Source organism: Trichoderma gamsii, assembly GCF_001481775.2.
Source record: "Trichoderma gamsii strain T6085 chromosome Unknown Scaffold_10.2, whole genome shotgun sequence".
NCBI classification, from domain to species: Eukaryota; Fungi; Ascomycota; class Sordariomycetes; order Hypocreales; family Hypocreaceae; genus Trichoderma; species Trichoderma gamsii.
This window is the reverse complement of record NW_020171347.1, coordinates 589,473-612,208: the sequence shown is the minus strand read 5'-3', so window position 1 is coordinate 612,208 and position 22,736 is coordinate 589,473. Positions and strand designations below refer to the sequence as shown.

At 50.5% G+C, this 22,736-nt stretch overlaps 5 protein-coding genes across 5 annotated transcripts; 1 reads left to right on the top strand and 4 right to left on the bottom strand.

Annotated features, from left to right (window-relative positions):
* Positions 1 to 517: 517 nt before the first annotated feature.
* TGAM01_v203807 (hypothetical protein) lies at positions 518 to 2,776 on the top strand (the record flags this gene model as incomplete). Its single annotated transcript, XM_018803885.2, has 1 exon — positions 518 to 2,776. The coding sequence occupies one exon, from the start codon at positions 518 to 520 to the stop codon at positions 2,774 to 2,776; it is 2,259 nt and encodes a 752-aa protein (XP_018662936.1).
* A 1,140-nt stretch (positions 2,777 to 3,916) lies between these two features.
* Positions 3,917 to 6,860, bottom strand: TGAM01_v203806 (hypothetical protein; the record flags this gene model as incomplete). Its single annotated transcript, XM_018803886.1, has 3 exons — positions 3,917 to 4,791; positions 4,889 to 5,348; positions 6,042 to 6,860. The coding sequence occupies 3 exons, from the start codon at positions 6,858 to 6,860 to the stop codon at positions 3,917 to 3,919; spliced, it is 2,154 nt and encodes a 717-aa protein (XP_018662937.1).
* A 5,957-nt stretch (positions 6,861 to 12,817) lies between these two features.
* On the bottom strand, positions 12,818 to 14,282 carry TGAM01_v203805 (hypothetical protein; the record flags this gene model as incomplete). The annotated part of the gene is made up of 2 exons (XM_018803887.2): positions 12,818 to 13,639; positions 13,725 to 14,282. The coding sequence occupies 2 exons, from the start codon at positions 14,280 to 14,282 to the stop codon at positions 12,818 to 12,820; spliced, it is 1,380 nt and encodes a 459-aa protein (XP_018662938.2).
* A 1,685-nt stretch (positions 14,283 to 15,967) lies between these two features.
* On the bottom strand, positions 15,968 to 17,800 carry TGAM01_v203804 (hypothetical protein; the record flags this gene model as incomplete). The annotated part of the gene is made up of 1 exon (XM_018803888.1): positions 15,968 to 17,800. The coding sequence occupies one exon, from the start codon at positions 17,798 to 17,800 to the stop codon at positions 15,968 to 15,970; it is 1,833 nt and encodes a 610-aa protein (XP_018662939.1).
* A 1,689-nt stretch (positions 17,801 to 19,489) lies between these two features.
* Positions 19,490 to 20,803, bottom strand: TGAM01_v203803 (carboxypeptidase A; the record flags this gene model as incomplete). The annotated part of the gene is made up of 1 exon (XM_018803889.2): positions 19,490 to 20,803. One exon carries the CDS (start codon positions 20,801 to 20,803, stop codon positions 19,490 to 19,492), a length of 1,314 nt encoding a protein of 437 aa, XP_018662940.1.
* Positions 20,804 to 22,736: the final 1,933 nt, after the last annotated feature.

Here is a 22,736-nt window from a genome sequence, read left to right as displayed (position 1 = left end):
GGCTTCTGGTTCTGCTCAGCTGTCTTGACCTACAGGTCTCCAAACCTCCAGGTCGGCGAATCTGAGCTGAGAAGCTGCTGCTCAACATCGCCGTGTTCTAGAAGCTGTGTCTGTAACTGGCTCAAGGTTATTACAGGAAGCTGTTGATCATCCCCAGCGGACCCTGCCGCGCCAATCGTTTCAACGCCCGCTGACACGCCTCTCCCGAACGCCTAAACGTTGTTCCCTCCGCACTTTCTCGTCACATGTATTTGGACTACCACCACCATCTGGCCTCTTTGCATGCTGGTCCGCCAACTTCACTCGTATTTCAGCTACGCCGTTTTCGACACCGGAGCTGTCATCAACCGGTCTTCCGTTCCTGGAAGTGGTTCGTTATCAGCCCCAGCCCTGCTCCAGTTGCTCGGCTTGACCCGGTTGGGTCGGCAGACCGTTAGATTCGATTGCGTCCTGCAGCGCTGTCCATAGCTCCATTATCCTGCCTTCTCATAGGACAATTATGCCGGGCTGAAGAGCTATGAACTCGGCTCGTTCTGGTGAAAGCGACAGCATTGACAGTGCCCGAACTCGGAGCTTGCCGTACCATGACAATATCGGCTCTGGCAGCTCGCCGCCCTTGAAAGTGTCAACGGTGAGTGCAATGGACGCTGCCGGATTGCGTCAACAGCGAAACTCGACTGATGCTCCCGATGAAGAGGCTTATCAGGAGTTCAGCGAGCACCAGCCGTTTATTCGTCTCTCGCATGGCTCAACGCCTCTCCGTCCTTCTCGACCACGCACGCCGTCTGTATGGAAGCTGGGCCTTTGCTTTTTCATTGTTACCATCTCTGTCTTGGCATTATCCATCGTTCCCTTTAGCCTTCAGGCACTTTCCAAGGAATCGCCTTCGGACACCCATGAGTTGGGAGAGCCTCCCATTGGAGATGAGACCGATCACGATGAGGCTGATGCCGAGCCTGATTCTGAGCATGCATCTGAAGAATCAGGTGAAAGCCATCCCAAGCTGATTGTCATTCAGCACGAGGAAGAAATATCAAGTATGCCAAAACTGAGAGATACTTCGCAATACATCTTATCAGACTCTTGGGATTTTGATGCTGTCCCTGTTGTTAGAGAATACCACTGGACGATTGTAGACGGGCGCTTGAACCCTGATGGCGTCTTTCGGCCAATGATACTCATCAACAACCAGTTTCCCGGACCTCTGGTTGAGTGTAACGAAGGCGACACTGTTCGCGTCATTGTTGACAACAAAGCTATCAATGCTACCTCAATACACTTTCATGGACTCTTTCAGAATGGCACCAATTCTATGGATGGCGCTGTTGGCATAACCCAATGCCCTATTGCTCCCAACTCAAGCTTCACTTACGAGTTCCAAGTTCAAAACCAGTCAGGCACATATTGGTACCATGCTCACCACAGTGCTCAGGCTTCAGATGGCATGGTTGGGCCTGTCGTTGTTCACTCGAAGGACGAGAGAACCACTCTGCAGAAGCTGGAATATACTTCCGATAGGGTTGTCATGATTCAAGATCACTATCATAACCTTACTTCAGAGATACTAATGGACTATCTCAAACCAGATATGGAGAACAATGAGCCTGTCCCCGACAACGGTCTCATCAATGGTCGTGGTATGCGTGATTGCCGGGATTTTGAAGACTGGGACTGTGACGCCAGCAATGCCACAGCTCCTGTTTTTGACCTTGCTGCAGGTCAGCGACATCGTTTGCGCATTATCAATGTCGGAGCCTTTGCCGAGTTTCAAATCCAATGGGACGAACATCCCTTTTACATTACTGAGGTCGACGGCACCGATGTATTTCCTGAGCCTTTTCATCGTCTCAACATCCTCCCAGCACAGCGTTATAGCATTATCCTTGAAACCAATGTCACCACTGCCGATGCTTTCTGGATGAGAGCCCGCATGGTAACTCACTGCTTTACCACGAAAAACAGCCTTCTACAGTCCGAGGCCCGAGCTGTGATCCGCTACACGTCTCCCGAAAATGAAGCACTAGACAAAGACCCAAATAGCAAGGATTGGCCCGAAGTCATTGAAGTCCAATGTCGCGATTTAAACGTCTCCGTTCTGCATCCTGTCATTTCGATGAATCCACCACCCGCAGACAAATACATGCGTTTCGACGCCAGCTTCATGATTGGAGACTGGCGTCTCTCACGCGGATTCTTTAACCAGTCCACCTGGCATCCAAACATGACCCATCCCTCACTCCATCGCTTTCTCGACGCACCTGCAAATGCTACTTCCCTTGGATCTCCTATCGTTGTCAATAACCTCGCCTACGACTACAAAAAGGAGCTTGTCATCCAAACCGAGGGCATTCGCACCGTTGACTTTGCCATCAACAATTTCGACGACGGCAATCACCCATTCCATCTCCACGGCCACAAATTCTTCGTCCTCGTCCAAGGCCGCGGCGGCTATCCCCCCTCAGAAGAAGATCTTCCGGCGTTTCTCCAGCAGCACGACCTGGAGAACAATCCTCTCCGACGCGATACCGTTACGATAGAGGGATATAGCTGGGCTGTTATTCGCATCGTTCTCGACAATCCCGGTATGTGGGCCTTTCATTGTCACAACATGTGGCACGCCGAATCCGGCATGGTGATGCAGCTGCTGGTAAGGAGTGACCTTGTCAGGGGATGGTCTGTCAAGGAGCAAGAGAGGGCTATGTGTGGGCTTGAGGGCGTCACTACAGGAATGAGACCAGATGATAGTATCTGGTTTGGCAATTTTGGTGACAAGTGATGAGTAACCAATGTCATCCCTTCAGCTGAGAGAAAATTAGGAGAAATACAAGGAAAGGAAAGGAAAAATACCACAAAAAGCGAAATCGGTCAATGGGATTCGTTGAAGGTGAGATGAGACGAATATATATGTGCGTATATATATGATGTACCTAGTCTATATGTATGCCTACCTAATAGTTCCAAATTACTATATTAAACACTAAGAAATAAAACAAAAGAAATGCAATAAGAAAAGACACTTTGAAAGAGAATTTTTTTGCTCGCTGTTTCGGAGCATTATTGTTGTTTTTTTAATTTGCAATCAGAAAGATGCTTCTGATGCAGCCCATGTATTCAGGACCGCCCATTCTATAAACCTACCCCCTCCCTCAAACCATAATCCCATCCCAGGACCATTGTGCTCAAAAAAAAATGAGCCCTTCCCTTTCTAATTTGAACAGAAAAAGAAAATGTCTATCTTCGTTTCAATCTCCACCTTTGCTCTCCCCGCGTCTTGCTCGCCCAGCTAAACAACTGCCCCAAAGAGGGACGCCAAAAGGTCGGCGCAAGTCCTATAGTATCTTTTCCTCCCGCAGGTCGAAAGATCCTCCTCCGCTCCTCTTCATCGCCGGCTATACTCCATTTCGTATGTATAAAGGGACATGGAGGCGCGCAAAGAGAGCAATATGTAACAGCCAAATGGACAACAGAGTATGGCAGTGTGAATTGCCTTGACTTTGCCCACGCTGTATAATATGACATTGGAACAAATGAACCGCCGACAAAAGAAACTAATGCAACAAAAAGAATTGGTAACGAGCAGAGAATGCCTATTTCCTTTCCTGATCCGGTGTCCAAACGCCGTGAAGAAGACTCAAGGTGATAAATATTTTAAACAAAATAGGAAAAGAAAAAAAAAGAACGGTTTATAGCAAGGTCTGTAGTCCTGCCTCAGTTTGATGTAAGATACTCTGATATTCGCAAAAGTTTCTCCAACAAATGCAGTAGAACAAACACCTGTGCGCCGATATGCTGAATGCTGATGCGGGCTAAAGAAGCAACCAAGGATAAAACAAATTTGGCTGATTGAAAAGCTTTTTTGAAAGCCGGCGCAAGAAGTACTGTCGGATAATCTCGTCTATTCAAGATAAATTGGAGGCTATACTCTTCGTGCGATGTTTACTCCAGGATTGACAAACGCTCTCGAGGCGATATCGCTGAACCGGCGGACGACGTTGGTAGTGCCGCCAGTGACTTGTGATTCGTCGAGGATGAATTTGGAGGCGACAGCCAATCTGTTCTTTGGATCTGTTTCATCCAAATGCTGCGGAATGGTTGTAGCGTATCCAGCATCGAAGTCTGGAGCGAGTTCGCGAACGACAGCTATAGAATAGAGGACGTCGCGATTCTCGCGACCGTCCAAAAGGTGGCGCATCCGGCTCAAAATATCCTCTCTCATCTTGACGACTGCAGGCGCGTTGGGATTGTCCCTCTTACGCACAAACTCGGCCAGGCTGTACCAAAAGTCAAACTGGCGAACGCGATGGTGGTCGGCATCTGCTACTGGTGGGGAGAGAGGGTTGCTTAGCAGCTCATCGCCGCAGAGCAAGGCCTCAACCACTTGAAGGCGGTTTCTAGCCTCGATGGCATCATTGTCGGGCGGCAAGTTGAGGCGCATGGAATTGGTCGCCCTATCTGGCATTTGGTATGCTGTACAAGCCAACTCCCACACAATTCTGGTTTCCAACACCCCTGAATACGCCATCTGGGCATGGTCATTGGCTCTGACACCCTCGAGGATTTTTAAGAAGGTCGCCATGTGCTCGATGAGATTGGCATCCTTGGGAAACGACATCTTGCCGTTCTCAGTGAAATAGTACCAGCTTGTTTCGAAAAAAGCGCTGAGTCCGCTCGCATACATCTCATGGTAGACCTTTGTGATCTCATTGAAGGTCTCTTCGGTATGGCTTATCTGCTGGGCGGGTGCGGGAGGGCCTAACAGATCAATGATTTCATCGATCCTCATTTTCTTGGCTACACAAACGACAAGCGGATTAGCGACCCGGCTCAGCTTTCAATCTTTTTCTCCTCCATAGCTACGACAAGCAGCACGGAGCAAAGCCAGTCTCACCTCGTAAATAGCTATTATCGGATCCCGATAGGGATAGCTGGTTCGTCGACATGGAGGCTGTAGAACGTGCGGTGTGATCAATATTAGAAGAATAGCTGTAACCAAGGTCGGATTTCATAGACAAGGCTGGTGCCGAGGTGGGTGTAGACAAAGGATTGTAGTTGCTTGGTGTGATGGATGGAGTAGAAGGATTGGAGCTTGGGGCATAGACGTTTGGCAGCATCGGCGACTGGCTGCCGTACGTGTTGACCAAACGCTGGACCGGAGATTGTCCAACCGCAGACCCTGGCTGCGCAGATGCAACGGCAGAGGATTCTGAGGGTTGTGACAAGTTGCTCGAGACTGGCTGCGCGCTGGTCCCGGTGGGTGTACCGGCTTGCTGTCGAAATATGGGGTCGTATCCCAGACACTCGCGTTTCGATTTCCTGCAGTTGTTACAGGTTGGGTGCGTCTCGTCACACTGCAAGAAGAGAAAGGTGTCAGTGCAAGTTTCGTAGCAGGCGCATAGAGAGGGACGGCAAAAGGCTAGCTAACAAAAAATGACGGCGATGCAGAGGGCAAGGAAAAAAGAGAAAAAGCGAGTCGCAAGCCACTGGCGGTGAGACTGAAGGGTGGACAAGATGCGCTGAGGCAGTCGATGGCTAGCGAGAGGGATAAAGAAGAGGTTTGCAGTGGTGCGATTGCGCTGAGTCTCACGCTCGGGCGGGTTTATAGGCGCGCCACGAGTTTCAAAGTTTCTCAGCTCCCTCGGCCGGCAGCTTCAGCTCGGATAGGAGGGGCCGCTTTTTTTTCTCCCTTCCTCGCACTACCACCTAAGCTGCCGCTTGCAGCTCCAGCATAGATTGTCGCAAAGCAAAGGGCAAAACAACAAACGAAGAAATCGCAAAGAAAGAAAAATCGTAGTAATAATTGGAAGGGTAAATGCGCATGAAAGTGTAAAGTTGGGTTGAATTGGCTCCTGGGAAGGGATGAGGGTGGATATGCATCTTCGCACCTTTATACGTCGCTTGCGGCACGTTAAACAGCCCGTCTTGGTTCGTCGCTTAATTTCCTACGTGCCACCATATCAGCTCCAGTTCAGGTAGAAAACAGCTCAATTGCAATTCCCCGGGTCCAATTGAACCGAGAGCGTCCTCTGCTTTGTGAAACGTACCTTCTTGGGGCCTCGGTGGTTCATCAGTCGAGCATCGTGGGGGAGAGGATATCGAGAGAGGCTATCCTGAGAGAAGCCGTAGTTGGAAGGTAGAGGCGTCGAGTGGCTTGCAAAGTATGGAGGGGCCGCCGAGACGGCAGTAAGGGGCATGCTCATGGCCATGGACATGGAATGGTGAGGAATTGGAGGGACGGATTGCTGCGACATGGCGTCGATAGTCCGCATGCTGGGCAACGACATCTGAGGAGTGCCCACGGGGCTCACGCGGTATGCGTCAGGCTGAGCTGCAGCTGTAGCTGCGGGATACGAGGCGTATTGAGTGGTTGGAAGTCCTGCCGCGTGGGAAGCATAGATTGGCGACGCGGACGAGCTGGTGGGATAGCCAGCGTGTAGGCCATGGAGCGCCGGTGGCCGGTGGCTCGCCATATCGGACTCGGACTCGGGGGTCGCGGTGGTATTGGTAGCAGTGTTTGTCTCGGCCTCCCGGCCCGTACCGTTCTGCTGAGAAGGTGGCGGTTGTGTCTGAGGCTCGTGATTCTGCGGCGGCGGTTGCTCTTCGCTCAGCTGTGGTGGTTCTTGTGGTTGTTGCTGCTGCTGCTGTTGCGGCTCCTGCTTCTGCTCTTCCTTCTGCTCTTCTAAGGGGGGCGTAGGGGCGGCGACGGCAGTGGGAGTCGGGTCTGAGGAGGTAGACGCTGTGATCGGTAGCTCGCCAGAGGCTGCTCTTGAGGGAGAAGCAGGTTTAGATCGAGGATGAGGAGCAATGGTCGAAGCGGTGGCCGACTCGTCGCCTTCGCGACCTCCTCCTCCGGAGAGAACCATTTTCTAGGTCTGTTTTAATTTAGAAATTTATGGAGCGGCGACATGGGACTGGCGAACAGGGGACGCGACCCCGGCCGGTAGCGAGAAGCGACAGGAGAGAAGGGAGGGCTGGAGGGCTTGCAGGCTGGTGGGCTGAAAGCTTGGGTAGTCGTGGAGAAGGAGATGGTTGTTTGTGATATGCAGCGCGAGGCGCAAAAATATCCAACCACAGAGGCAAAGCAGAGTCTAGAGCGGTGCTGCTGCAGACAAGGTACAGGTACCCTTCTGGTAAGCTCCCGCAGGACGAAGCAGGAGCTGCATCTGCTTGTACCGGTACCTGCGGGTCCCGTCCAAGTGCTGCGTCGGCTTGTGGGCGGGCCCCAGCAGGGCCCTTGGCACCTGTGAACGGAGTACAGGTACGGCCTCAGTGCCGTCCATTATTGCTGCGCAGCTCAGACCGTGCTGTGATATAGCGGTCGGCCCCAGCCAGGACCAGGGGGTAATTAGGTACTACCTACTCGGCTAGGTACTGCTAGTGGCAGCTCCTTACCCCGAGCTGCCTCCTACAGGTACATGTGCAAGGCACACGATGACCTCTAAGAAACTCGGGCTGAGGGTAGATGCTTTGTCCTCAGCAATTGGTCAGAGTCTTCACCGCGCAGCAACCAATCAATTGGATTTACGGAGATGATGACAGTATGGAGATAGAAAGGCCCTTGAGACAGCGTACCAGCACCCCTCTCCAGAAGAACCTAGCTGAGATGAAGACAGACGTCGATGCATCAACATAGGTACGTAGTAGGTATCAACATGACCAAGCAGATGCAAAGTACTGGTACTCTAATGTAATGGCGAGTTTACAAAGCACATAATACTACTAGTACATGTAAGATGCAGCAGAGGACGGAATACCTGCTGCTACTGCATCGAGTCTAAATGCCTGAGGTAGCTGTAGTACCTACATGCGTAGCGGCAACTGTTTCAGGCAAAGGCCGCCTCATTGGCGATATGCACTGCAGATGCAGACGCACGCAGATGCAGATGCAGAACCAAACCAGCTAGGTACACAACCACAATATCAGCTATTCTAATAGATCACTTTCCTGATCCCAGCATGTATACTCGTATATCGATCATCTTGTCTGCCTACCTCTAACTCCCAATGTACCTACTACACTTGTTCGTTGTAGTAGCACTAAAATACCGATGGCTATTATAGTCGCGGAACCCATTGCCCCGTACAAGGTAGCAACATTTGGGACCATACTAGTAGTAAGCGAGCCATCACGGACAGCTGCCGGTTCGCTCAGAGCTGAATTAGCTGCTGTGCCCCGTGTCAGGACCAATGTACAGTCGATACCACCACCTGCAGTACCTTAGTATGCTTGTTGGTGATGGAGGGCTGGAGGGTTGCATGGCCCGGCAAGGCGGCCGGATTGCCGTTGCCCCGGTCCAATCGAGTATCAAGCTACAAGAGCAACCCTGAAGACCTATTGGATTGGCCTCTCACTACGGCATATTATTAGAACATACATGTACGAAGTCGTATTGCCATCTCATACCAAGGCACACCCTACAAGTACGTCGCCGCATATTGATGGTAGCAGCACTAGCAGCCGCAGCGCCATTCATCATCTAAACGCGCGTATGGAGGCGTGGCATTAGATGGCTCTCATTTAAATAGATGAGGTACCCAAGTGTTCGAACTTACTCGTCATATCAGGAGAAACCTTGGCGCAGTACGTACCAAGCAGCATTAGGTACTCGCAAAATTGGCCAGCGCTCACCTACCAATGTCAGGGGCGCAAGGGCAGACTTGGAAGATGTACATACGTTGCCCAGAAGCCAGATAAGACACGTGCCGCCGAGATAACGACACCGCATGGCTGTTCTCGGTGAAACTACCTGCTCAGCTTGATCCATCTCAACATCTACTCCATATCTGCTTGCACATGACTGCCAACAGGGCCATTGATTCCCAGTCCCATGCAGTTACGGTGCATCCAATGCCATTGCTCTGGGCTGCACAAGATGGAGCACCTACGCTTTGCCAAGAAACTGATGCACTTGGCAGCGAGGTGGGCTTACCTTATCCTTGACCTCTCGCCCTCACAAACCACAAACAACCCACAAACAGCAATCTAGTCGTCGGCTAACAGCTTCTCCTAGCTACAGGTCCAAATACGCAGTGTGTCCCACTAACATCTGAGGCTCGTGGAGCCTCTTAGTCCGGTGCCCGCACTCTCGCCATAAGCAAGCGGCACCAAGAGACGCCGCGATAACGCCTGTCTGTAGATAAGATCGATGGAGATGCAGATTGGCGAGCGATAAACACGAGTAAAAGAAGGTCTTCACACTTGACATACTAGTACCGCTACTCAACTTGAAGATACTGAGCAGACAATGCATTGTTTACTTGGTATCACTTGAAGTGCGCATCTGCTATCACGGCATCATGAGCAAGCACTTGTCTCGCCCCCCGGTTGTCTTCAACGCAACCGTACTTGTACGCAGGTCACACAAGTACTTGTAGGCATCGTATGTGGGGTACTTACATGCCAGAATGCCTCTTCAGACAAGCTGGTTCACTGTCTCCTAGAATCCAGGCTCAGCTACAGTATGTTGGCGTTATATCATCACGTCTGCATACTGGAATACTTAGAACGAGAGCGGCTCCCGCTAGTGCTTCAAGAAGGTAGCAGTTACCTACTGGTAGTTCTACTTCTCTTGCCAGGCGCAGCTAATCGCGGCACCACTACAACCCTGGCTTCAAATTCCGGCTCGACGGAAGGTAGCGTGGTGACAGGGGGAATCAGCTCATAACGGTGAGAGCTGCATGCGAGCACCAGCTTTGTGCTTGTAGTATTTTGCATTTTGCATATAGTGCTACCGACTGCTTGTACATGTGTACTGCACTGCAGCCCCCGGATGCTTCGCCAATGCCCAGGTAATCAGTTGAGAGGGGCGAGCTGGCAGTATCAAGATCGGTACAGTGTACTGAAATATCTGGCTTCGATTATACCCGAGACAATGCTTACATCGGTATTTTGGTGAGGAGTCAATCGAACTCCTCGCTACCAAGAATCCAGCTCCCACCGCCTAACCCACTCCTCATCCCAGTGACAGATATGGAGTAGTGCTCTTACTAGGACCAGCAGTGTCGATAAACAGGCGAGGCAATTGAGCCGCTTTCTTTGCGAGAGAGCGAGGAAAGGAGCTCACCGAACCTTCTAGGTTCCAAAAAGCTTGTTGCCCCCTCCAGGTCTGCTCCTATATCCCGGCATGGGCCCACGAATACTACCGCTGGTGCGTACAGAGCGTGTACCTATACTGTGGATCGTCTCGAGTCTGCTCGACCTCCCGTGACTACGGTTTGCTACGGTTACGTGTAAGTCCCGGTCATTTATCGTTATGAAACCCACCTCTGTTCTGCTCCTATTACTCCGTACCAGCGGCTAAAAGCCAGCCGCTGATATGAAGGGTTACAACATGACAAGCATCACCACTTGACGCCGACTAATGTTTCCCAGTAGATGACTTCACTGCATTCTGATAGGCTGACACCAAGCACTGGAATCACCCAAGGAAGAAATGAGACCCAAAGCTGAACAACCTAGCCCCGGGCCGCGCAATTTCTTTGCGGACTAGCAGCCTGCCAGCAGCTCCAGATTACTACTACTTCCTTTCACATGATCGAGATCGACTGGATATGAATCCTTCCGAGGGGTGGAGGTAGCAGCGAGATGCCGGGAGAGAAATAGAAAGCACACAAAAGTAAAGATGCATGTGCTGATGACAACAGCGGTAGTCATCCTATTCCGTGCGGAGTGCGTCGAGTAAGGGTACTAGGGAACGGCTGCTACCTCGACAAGGCGAGAGGCGAGAGGCGAACTGCAGTATCGGCCACGGAGAGCCGCAGCCACTCTGTTGCAAAAGCTGCTCCGCACTCCACCACAACAGTGCAGTCAATACCAATAGTCTCCCGAGGCGCTACTTTACTATGGCCTGTAAGAGCCCGGAGGAAGATCCTTTCGCGCTGCGGCTGATGCTTGCAGCTTCATAGTACAAGTTCTAGAGGTGCCGCCAAATGCCACGAATACCTAGCATTGGCTACAGAAAGTTCGGCACCGCTTCATCGCCGTGTATCTTGGTCCATATGTTGCCAAGCTACGGCTCAAGGACCGGCCTAGCTCTCAGCGAGAGCCTTGGCAGGCCATCAAAAGGTACGACAGCCGCACATACCAGCATCTAGGAGTACCGCTACCATTATGTATGGTTAATGAACTCGGCAGCACTTCCCCATGGGTGCCTCGGACGCGCTGCGACGCCTGCGTTCGACTTCAAGTGTCACAACTCCGTACGTCGCACACCCGGCCTCCATGATGCAGACCGCATCGCTCATCCCCAAGTATCTGCCCCGGAACGCACTTCCGTTACCGCTGCAGGGATCCAGGTGGCTGGGAGGGTGACACTGCGGCACGTCGCCAGCATCCGCGGTCAAGATAGACGTGTTTGCTGTTAGCACCAGTATGCCGTCGCCTCTTGTTGGCTTTTTTAGTCTACTGCTAGCACGATGTCGGTTGAGAAGACACTATCGACGCTTCATGCCAGCCCACCATGCAAGGAGGATCTAGCCGCATGAGTTAACTTGCCGGCTCTGCAACTTGTCGGCAGCTCCACAAGGCGAATTGTCTATTCTAAAAGTGTTGGCCATTGAACTTGTACACTGGTGCCATCGGCTGTTGTTAGAGGCATCAATCGCACTGCAATCTCCGTATAAATCAATCGGGATAATTAGCTGTACATTCAGATAAGCGAACAGCAAAGTTCTGGGTAAGATTCTTAGTTTGAAAACTCCCAATTCTGCCGCTGCCGCCCTTACTCATACTGTACGGGTACCGTTAGTTATCCAAGCAGCACCGAAAATAAAGATGAGGCGATGAATATAGCAACTACTACTACTACTGGTTCAAGAAGCTGACCATCAAGCGTCACATTGCCGACTGAAGCTGAAGACGGCCTGGCTCTGGCCCACTTTTCGAAGCCTGTCTGGCCCCCTATTACTATCACCATATTGCAGAGCACAGATACGGACTGCAAGTGCCTGTACAAGTATGGCTTCGTGCGGCTGGGATGCGCAAGCAGGGAAGATTTAGTGTGGTAGAGGTGGCAGGACAGAGTCGCAACAGATACCATCACGAGACAAGGCTGCATCTTCACCGTTGTTCGGGCTTGAGGCGCTGAGACAAGTCTCCTTGTTGGCAGAGACATGCATATGGTAGTAGGTCGTAGTGGTGTTACCACCACCACTACATGGCAACATGCATCCAGTAAACTTCAAAATCCATTTATGGAAACCAACTCCGCATTATGCATGCTGTTTGTACTCCCTACAACCTCCTACCATGCTGTTGGTCTGATCTTTCTAGGCCCGGGTATGCAGGCCGCCCGAGCCACCGATAAATACCGAGCCACTCCATGTCCTTGCTAGGCTTGTCTCCTTTCTTTGGCAAAGAGCAAAGGCACAGGCTGCTAGGTGCTGCTAGCTAGGGCTGCTCACCCATGCTTCCTTTTTTGCTTTTTTTGCTCCTCCGCCTCCTTAATCGACGGTCAGGCTCGCTACCAGCCTAAATTGATGCGGCAGATAGCCCCTAGTCATCGTGTGCGGAGAAATGCTACAGGTTGCCTGCAGGCATGCTCTGTGTGTCCGTGCTGAACATGGCCACGCAGTAGTATCATATCACATGCAGGCGGTTTTTCGATATGGTATACGAGGCACTTTCACTACGGCAAATCTTCCGTAGCCCTACCAGCGAGCAAAAGGTACGTATCTCTCCGCACAAGTACAACCGTGCTAGTATTGCAGAGATGCATTATATACATGATGTCTCATAATCCGTCCTATAGGATCGCATCCCATTGGGAGACGTTCATCCGTCTGCAGGGAGCCAAGGCCCCAAGACCATACGGCAGCCGACTTACATGGATTCTCGACCGCATTGTTGCAGCAGGGGCTCCACCGCCTGCCAGTCGAGACCTGACTCTCTCGTCTCCGTCTCTGCTTTTTCGTCTCCAATGACTATCCAAGGACTGGCACGGCATGCCCGTGTCTCTCTATCATAAGTCCACGCCAAGCAGCTCTTCCTATTCCGGCACTTGAGGCGGCACGCGTCTGCCGATACGATCTCGTCCCATTCCGTGGTTTCGTCGCCCGTCGTCGGCCCCACGTAGTCCCGCATCTGACGTACCGGCTCGCTGCCAGCGATTTGAAGTGAAGTGTTGGCAAACAGCTGCCACAGCTCACCCCAGACCACGGGGTGCTTCCTCTTGGAGAGTACACGGCCGATTTTTTCCATGGCCCCTGGCTTGCGGAGGCCATGGAGGGATACGAGGGGCGAGCAGAGGCGGTCTCCCAGCACTCGGGCCATCTCGGGAGGCTCACCGTTGAAATGGTGGCTATACCGCTCGTCGAGATATATCCCCAGTTTGATCAGCGTCAACCCTACCAGTCGGTCCCCCCATGTCTCGTCGAGCGAGTTGATATATGATTGGGCGACGATGTCGGGGCGATCGAATAATCGCCGCACTGCCTCTCCTGAGAGCAAGATACCAGACCCTCCATGTGCAAATCGAGTTTTGTAATCGCCTACCGCGTTGCCTATGTACCATGACCTGGCTGGATCCAAGTGGCTCAGAAGAAGATACAATGAAGGCCCGATCAAGAAGGTATCGTCATCAAGAATAACGTACCACTTCTTGCTGGGCATCTTTCTGTAAGCCAACTCCATGCCTGTTATAAACTTGACCGCTCAGATGTTAGCAGTATAGTATTACAGCAAATGGCTAGAGGGGGGAAGGGGAGGGGGTAATTCCCCTATGAGCTACCTTCAAGGCGTCCAACTCCCACCCAAATTTCTGTCCAAGTTCACTCGCCTTGTCATCGTCGGCGGAGTTTATGGCTTCTTGGAGAGAGCGGTACTTCCCGAAGCGGGGATGGTCTTGTAGCGACGGACCAACTCTGGTCTCCATCATCAAATTTACAACGTTGTGCACGCTAAGCGATCCATCAACCGTCTCGTTTGCAGCTGTCCAATCGCCAACCACAATAAAGTTGCTGTCTTCCTCGCCTAAAAGGTCACCGCTGTGGGAGAAGGCGTTGATCAGTGCAGGTACCCGGTGTCGTGTGCCATAGCCCGTTTTGACAATGTAGCCGACGTCCTCGCGTAGGCTTAACGGGTAGGGCGCAGGACGCTGCTCCAGCCATGCGTCTCGGTTCGTGATTGACGCGCGGAGCGAGTTTAACAGTCGAGAGGTATTGAAGTTGACAGACAACTTGATTGGAGAGCCGGGGGGCAGCAGGAGGTACGTGGCGCTTAGAGAGATGAAGAGACTAGCAAACACGAGAATGAACCGCCGGCGAGCAGGTCGTGGCAGAAAGACCATGACGGCCCAGGAATATGATCCGAAACAGCTCGCAGCTAGAATTCTTTTTTTGGTGTCTCCGAGATGATGCTGACTCGTAGGGCAACCAACTATCCACCACAATGCAAAGCCAGAAGCACGTCTATAAACTCAAGAAACAGATAGAGAGATGGGAAATGACTATTGGATCATTCTTAAAATAACAGACGAGAATAAGTACTATTGCTTATACCAGCTCCTTTAACCAAAGTGGCTATGTCCAACGCCATACTAATCAAGGCTTTTCAGGAGATTTCTCTTTCCCCTTACTCTCCATCTCCATGACTCTGAGAATGGTAAGTGGTAGCCAATAGTAATCCAAGATCTGCATTTAGAACTAGGGTCCAGTCCCGTCTTTAAAGCCGCCTTCCTGCCGGCTCATACAAATTCTCCATAGTCCTTGTGCAGATCAGCCAACGTACGGCGTCTATTGCTGCATGGAACGGTAAAGACGTCTCTACGGCTCGTTTTCACTCTTTTCCACAGGCTTTACAGACTATAGTATCCACTTTGTGTCGTCAAGCGTGAAACTCCCTCAAGGGGGGGAGGCTAAGCTGTCGTGTCAGTTTTACTAGTGGAATGATCGACGATGAGTGACGCGCGTTTGTGGCTGTAAGTTTCAAGCACCACCGTTATGTGTTTTATACGAACATTCTCTTTTTTTTTCTATGTACATGTGCCTATAGTTTACTGCATAAGCCGCATGAAATCTCATCTACTGCAGCTTTGCCAAACAGTAATCGTATTGGTAGAACCTAGATAGGTTACCATTGTAAAACAAAAGATCCACCAAAAGTAAACACGGCAAAGGAAAAGTCATGTTAAGCAACTCATAGCGAGGCAAAAGTCAGTCAGCCTGGGAAAAAAAACCGGAAATTGCTGACTCACAAAATGGGGGTTGAAAGAAGTGACTGGGATACGTTCTGTCAATTAAGCTTAATTAGTTCTACATGAAATAGGCATCCGACATCCGCGAAATGAGAGAATGACAAAAAGACGTTTTTTCTATATAATCTGATAAATTATGACAATGCTAAATAAAGAATCTTTTCTTTTGATTAGACCCATATTTAAAGATACACTTGATTCCTTCCAGAATGATGATGGTTAAATGGGCTAGGCCACATTTCGTCTCGTCTCGCCTCGCCTCGTCGGGGAAATTATGTCGTCTGTCACAGGCAATCTCATCTAATTAAAAATGGCACACAGACCAATATTAAAATAGTACCCAAATCTACAACAATATACTCAAAGCAACGCTTTTTTTAGATGCTACTTATCATACAAGTACCTGTACTTTTTCTCACAACGCTCGTCTTTCACGTGAATATCCCACTCCCCCCCCCCTTTCATTCGACTATTTTCCCCAAAGTAATGATACTCCCCCTTCTCTCGCTTCCTCCATTTTCAAACGCTCAACATAAGTTCCTCGGGCGAGCAAGCCCAGCAAGTTCTAGTTCAAGTATATTCTTTTTTTGGTCTCCTTCTACAGTAGTACAAAACCCCGAAATTGAAAGAAAAACGCCGGATAATGCAAAAAGGCAAATAGAAAAGGAAGGAAAAGGGGCTGGATGCGAAAACAACGAATGCTACTTCGACACACGCAGTCAAAATTGCATGTGATAGTATGCCGTAATCATGTTCAGTTCACAGGGACAAATCGTTCCTCATTGCTCAGTATCCAGCTCGTAGAATAGCAGATACACCTCTTTCTGCATGCCCAAGACTTCGCTTGTCTTGGCTTCGCGTACTTTTTCGTCGCTTACTCGCCACCACTTTTCCGCAAGCTTTCGCTTCTTAGGTCGAGGCTGAGGCTTGGCCGCCGCCAGGCCGCCAGGGGATGAAGCTCCATTAAGACTTGACCTAGGGGGCGCGAGCTTAGACAGCGCTGATCTAGTAGATGCGGCTACAGACCGAAGGCTGCTGGTCTCACCGTCTCGATCTTTGCCGTTAATTGAGGGATTCGGGAGATCAGCAGGAACGCTCCGTGGAGGACGCAACGAAGATTCTAATGATGGTGTGGATGAGCTCGTATCTGAGGATGGCGATAACAAATCCGGTGTCGAGACAGAAGGGCTGTCAGCTTGACGAGCTAAAATCTGCGGCGTTGAAAGGGGCGTTGGTGTCTTGCTATAGATTTCAGATTTTTGAAACGTGTTGATGTTGGCATAAGGAGATGGCGTATTTTGCCGTCGAAATGCCTCGTAGTGGCCGCTATTATGGCCTCCCCTGTGTGTCACGACGCCAAGTAGCTTATACTTGCGCTGCTCAGCGACACTTCCCAGAGGTAATCGCTCGGGAAAAGACACCTTGGCCGAGTTTTTCTGCGTGATCTGACCAACGCCATAGATTGATCGAGATAGGTGAATGGCCAGGATTCTGGGAAACGTAGACATGCGTGTCGTCTTGGCAATCTTTCTCTTGGGCGCATACCGAATATCGCCAAGTTCCACGTCTTCGGGCGGCCGTTCGGGGTCTGTCTCTATAGCCATCTGAAGCTTATCGATATTTTCTTGAGCTAGAGCTCTAAAACTCTCAGACGTCGTTTTAGCCATCTCCTGTTCGAGGCTGGCTTTTGTCTGTACCAGCCGACACATTTCGCACTTGAAGTCGTCGATGTACTCCGTCTTAAATATACCGTCGAAGCAAGAGTTCAATGATGTCGACGAGACTTGCGGAACTGCCAGTGTCAGAGTACAAAAAGTCTCTTCTCTTGGCTTGGTGGTGTAGCCGCAAGTCTGGCACTGGATATGCGACTCGTATTTTCCTTCCAAGGGAAATCCTTCGTCGAGCTCCGACGGGGCCTGAATCTCGCGAACTGCCCTCTGGACATCCGCCATGTCGATATTGATTGCGACTGCGGTAGTGCTGTCGGCAGCATCCTCTGACCTGTCGGTATCGTTGCCATCCTTGGCGTTCGGGTCGGTTGCTGCCGTCGAGCCCAAATTCCGCGCATGCAGCCGCGCCCGCTCGCCGGCATGATATTCGTCCTTGAGTCTTTCCGCCACAATCTGCAAAAACTCTTGCGCGTCCTGCTGCTGTCTGCTGATGCGCTGCTTGAATGCTATCTCTAGTACCTTGACAAAGGGGAAGGGCGAGATGGCCTTTTTCGAAATGGGCCGCTCATTAAGCGCATCCAGCATCTCCTTCAGCCCATATGTTACCAGTCCATCCTGAAGGCCCTGCAGCTTCCACTGCGCAAGCTGTGTCCCATCCAGGGGCTGCACCAGGTTCGCGTACACGGCCGGGTCTTCGATACGGCGGCGATGTGTCTCGCGGATCAGGTAGACGCGCAGCTCGCCCAGCCCGGCCAAGGCCTGCAGCACCGAGTTGATGAAGCAGTCATTCGCCTGGTTGCGCAGGCCGACGATGGTTTTCTTGCGCGAGCTGGTAGTGTCATGGTCGATGGTGAAGGTCGGGCCGAAGACGTAGATGAGGGCGGCTGCGGCGAGAGACGCTCCGGCGGCGTAGGAAACAACCGACGTCGTTTTATCGGGCATGGCTGAAGCTTGATGAGGATCTCGCGGGCAGCGAAGCGGAAGCCTCGGGTCGACGGGCACGAGGGTGCGGAATTACGGCTATCCGAGATCAAGAAGCAGACGGCACAGTCAGCCAGGAAGACGGAGCAGAAAAAAACAGACTCCCGGCTCGGCCGCACAGGGCAGACTGAGATTCGGGCTCGGCGTGCGTTGGAGCGCTCAGACGGCTGTGGCAGACGTGGCTGGTGGTGACGGCATTGCACGACGGCCGCTGAGTGTGAAGGAGAGCAGAAACACAGAAACAGGCGGCACGTCACACAAGGCCGGCGGATCCAAGGCAGAGGCTGTTCGGAGACAGATTGGCTGCGTCGCCTAGGCCCAGTACGAGAGACCTGTGCGAGACGGTCCGCAAATATTATGCGGCACGCACAGGAGACCGACTCCGCTGCTGTACTGCGCGATCTCAACGAAGAGGCTGACGGCGGGGAGCCCCAGATTCTTAGCGCTGCCTAGCAGTCGGCCAGAGGTTCGTGGCGTCTGTCACGCTCCATTGTACAGTATCTGGCGCGGTGAAGCGAAGCGGACGTTGCTTCTTTCTCTGAATCTATTCGCGTGTTCGACTCGGCAAGCAGCACTTCGTACCGGTCCAGGCCCTGGCTCGCCTCCAGTGGATATTTCCACATACAGCGGCAAACGGGGCCTCTCTTCTGCTCTCGTCGTCTTTGTCTCCGAAACTTCTGGGTCCCGGTTTTCGGGTCCGGCAGGCTGGATGGTGAGTGCGTTTGTGCCTGAGCTAAAGGAGCGAAGCGCCGATTAGACTGCGAGGCGCGACGTTAGCCGGACTTTTAGGGCCTCCAACGCCGAGCCGCAGTTGAACCGAAGTCCGGGGTGAAGATGATGCATATACACATTTACCCTGAAGAACATGAGAACATGAGGTATGTGCAAAGTCGTACATTTCATAATTGAAGAGATTTGTAGATGTTTCTTTCTATCTTTTTACCTACGGTTTTTATTTTAATTACGACGTAAGTAAATACATGTGCTAAAACATGTATATAACTACTTTAGCTAGGCGTAACTTTGACACATTGAGGACTTTCCATTAGAAATAGTCAGACAACAGGTCCTGACAACGCCTTTGTCTATTATTCCCGTGACAAAAGCTCAGTTCACTCTAAATAACCTATGTATATCTTACTGGGGTATAGTGCGAGGTTGAAACTCGATTATAGATTATTAGTATTTCTTAGAAAAAATTGTAAGTTTGCTTCCGTAAAAAGATTTTCACTTGCACTATGGTTGCGATTTGTACTATACTTGCAGAGTTACTAAATTTGCGGTAAGCGAGCTCAATGTAGAGGTACTTACATTCAGAGGATACAATTATTATTTGGTCCCATACTTTGAATGAAATGATTGTCAATGAAATGATTGTCAATAGCGAGACTTTAGGAATGGTTATATGAAAGAGACGTTCATTTCTTTGTGTATGATTCGTGGGATTGTGGGCATATGACTTTGTTAATACTAAAATTGAGAACAACTGTGTTATTTGTACTGTTTACATGATACCAAGATTTAGAATAGTACAGAGGGCTACTTGAGATAACAGTGAGGTTTTGCTTGGTCATCAGTATTCATTTATAATAGACGGCGCGTGGCCCTATAGATCTAGGAACTTTTTTGTTAAAAGCCATTTATCCATTCTTAACAGCTCGTTGCATCTCCCAGCCCAAGGTCGCTAGCTGCCAACAAAAACTCCATGAATCCAGCACTGGTTGCACGAAGGTTGGAGTTGTACTGAGATACGGTTGGGTAGAACGGGCAAGACGCGGCATTGTTGGGGAAGCCAAACTCCACTGTGAAGGAGTGAACCAGGTTCTTGGAAGAGTCGGCAAAGTGTCGCGAGTAAGCATAATCGTCGCTGGCGCCCGACGTGGGATACAGATTGGCTGACTGGAAAGCGTCATAGCTGCGGCCGCCGCCTCCGGTCAATCCAGAAGCAATGCGGTTAGCCGCGGTGATCTTGTCGTTGAGTTCAGCCTGGGGAACGTATTCGCCGTAGCCTCTGCCGGGGCTGGGAGTGTCTGTGAGAATGCCACGGACGCTGCTGTAAGAACTGTTGAGGAAGTTCATGGACGAGTACTGGGACTGGTTCTCGTCGCTGCCCCAGTTCCAGAGCACATCACCCGCATAGGAGTGAAGGTCGATAAACCAGCGGATCTTGGAGTATGTGTCAAACACCCACTTGATGTTCTTGGTCTCAGCCTCTGAGAAAGCGCTGGTTCCATGGTAAGTCTCAGAGTTGGGAGACGTTGAGGCAACGCTTGATTGCACTGATGAGGAGAACAGGCGGGTGAAATCCCAAAGGAAATCGAAATTGCGGTTCAGATCGACTCCTCCCGAGTTGGAGTTGCGGTTCTTTCGCCAGCAGCTGTTGGTTGACTGGTCATAGGCCACGCCATCAGGATTGCTGAGTGGGATGAAGACGAGTCCTGTAGATAGGGCCTCTTTGACCTGTGCGTTGGTGTACGACTTGGAGCCGTACGTCAGACCAACGTTGTTCTGGTTGGCGTACAGCAGGTCGGCAGCGAAGTAGAGTACGCTGTCCGCGGATCCACGCTCTCGCGCATGGATGTTGCCGTTGATGAATGTGCGATAGGCATTGGAGCAAGTACCGTTGCCACCAATTTGGGCCCCAATAACGGTGGCTCCCTGCGCTGTCTTATATGGGGTGTTGAATGTTTGGATTCCATAAGTATTGACGAGACCCTGTAGGCCACTCTTGATCTCATTGACGTTGAGAATGGTGCTGAAAGAAGTAGATGAGGACTGAGTGCCCAGTCCTCTGGGTGCAGTTGAGCCGCTCTTAAACCTGTCGCCTGTTCCAATCGGAGCTCCATTGCTGCCCTGGCGGCGGACGACTGGCTTCATCACTGTCTCGTCCCGCTCATGAGGAAGAAGACATCCCGACGTCACTTGAGTGAGCGCGAGAAGCGCCCAGGGAAGAACAGTCTTCATTTTGTTTGAGGTGTTGTTGTTTTGTGTAAGAAAATGAACAAGGAAGTAGAAGTGTTTTCAAAATTTGTTAGAGAACGTCCCTTTCTTTTATAGAATTCGAGAGTATGATGCGATTTCGGATAGCCGCACGTTATTAGGGATGAATAGCAGTGTTACATTGAAACCTTGCGGCAATCCGCCTACATCGGGAAGCTGGAGATAGTGAAGCGAGAGGCTTTATTTGAGCTGCCAAAAGAAGAGGGTCTTTTTATTCCGAGGACTGAGAATAGAAAAGAATTAGAGTTGCATTCGAGCCGACCGCTTGCCTCTCAGCGTTTAAGAGAGACAAAAGTGCCATGTGCCCCACGTCGGGCACTTACATGTCTCAGTGCGGAGAACGGAGGATGAATGTTAACAGGAAAACTGGCGGGCTAGGGTGATGTAACTATCCAAAAGATAGTCTGATGATTAAAGAATCTATCAATGCCAAAGTCAGCCATTAGACGAAGATGTAGACTCTATCTACTCTATTACTTTCGTTACAATATTTCTGACCTTGATAGTACTGACTCCCATCCGCTGAACAGCGGTGCATGTATCGAGTGCACAGATGGCCTACATTGGTTTAGCTGCTCCGTACTTGTGATTGCAGTATTGGCGGTCGGCCTATGGCCTAAGTGAATCAACTGCAAGGAATTTTTGTGCATGATGTAGATAACGGGTTATCCCTACCAGATTAAGAAGGTCGCCAGACCACAGCCTCACGGCAGTGCGTTCTCGATCCTGGCAGTACCGGAAAGCTCGTCTACTGGATTAAACCCGCAATCACTATAGATAGATAACAAGGCATTTTCACGTAGCGACGGAGACATTGCAGAAGAGTATGGCTTCTTTTTCCGGTTTCGCCAGATGTTCCGTGATTCTTTGCCCCCCGAAGGCGAAAATGAAGCATTAGATGATAGATTTGATGCTACCCGCCGTGGCCACAGAGTTCCGCGAGATTTTTGCTGCCTAGCGCGGGGTTTGTTACTCTGAGACGATTTCGACTGGAATTATGATTATAACTCTAAATTTAATCTTTGAAGTAAACATGCTATCACTTGATCCTACCTATAGAGATACTCAGCTTCCTATTGCAGCGATAGCGCCCCGGCAGAGAAAAGGCATACATGTACTAAATCGGCATGTAAACGCGCATATGTATACATACAGCACTATTTAGCTTCGTCACAGCGCTTTCACGCTATATTATAGCGCCCCTTTCAACCAATCTGGACTTAGGGTTATAAGATCGATACAGGCCGATTTTGTAACATGTGAATCGCCTACCGTATGATTAATTACGGGCCAGCCTCTCTTGCTTTTGTAGAAAGGGACAATCTTAAAATCGCTACATTCATTCAACAAGCATCACTACACAGATATGTATTCCCGCGTAGATAATACTGCCGATTTTCTATTCGCTTTCTACCGGACCCCATCGTTGAATTGTTGCAGAGAATAGTTCTCAGAATGAGATGCATCCATGTCGTAACTCCCGTCAAGCATTGGTGTAATATTGTCTTTTGAGAGGCGATCTTTGTGAGGCCTTTTATGTGAAATACCTCTACATAAATAGATTCTTATGGTAATTCAGTACTGAAATGCAGACTCACTCACATGCAGACAAGCATATGGTGTGCACGTACCTCACTGGGATGCACAACAGCTACCGGAGCTCACATGCGTTGTCGCCTGTCTAGCATGTGCATTTTTCAGACTATTTCATGAAAAGATAGCTGAGAATGATTCAAAAGCATGGGCGACAATTGAGTTTCAACCGCTGATTGCTGTGCAACCAACAATTTGAGTCGATGCTTTGGCTGATTCTGGCGCTCAAAACGCTTTCCCCATCAGTCAATGCTGTCACGTGATACCCTTCTAGAAAGCAGAGCTCACTCTAGTGGCTCTGAGT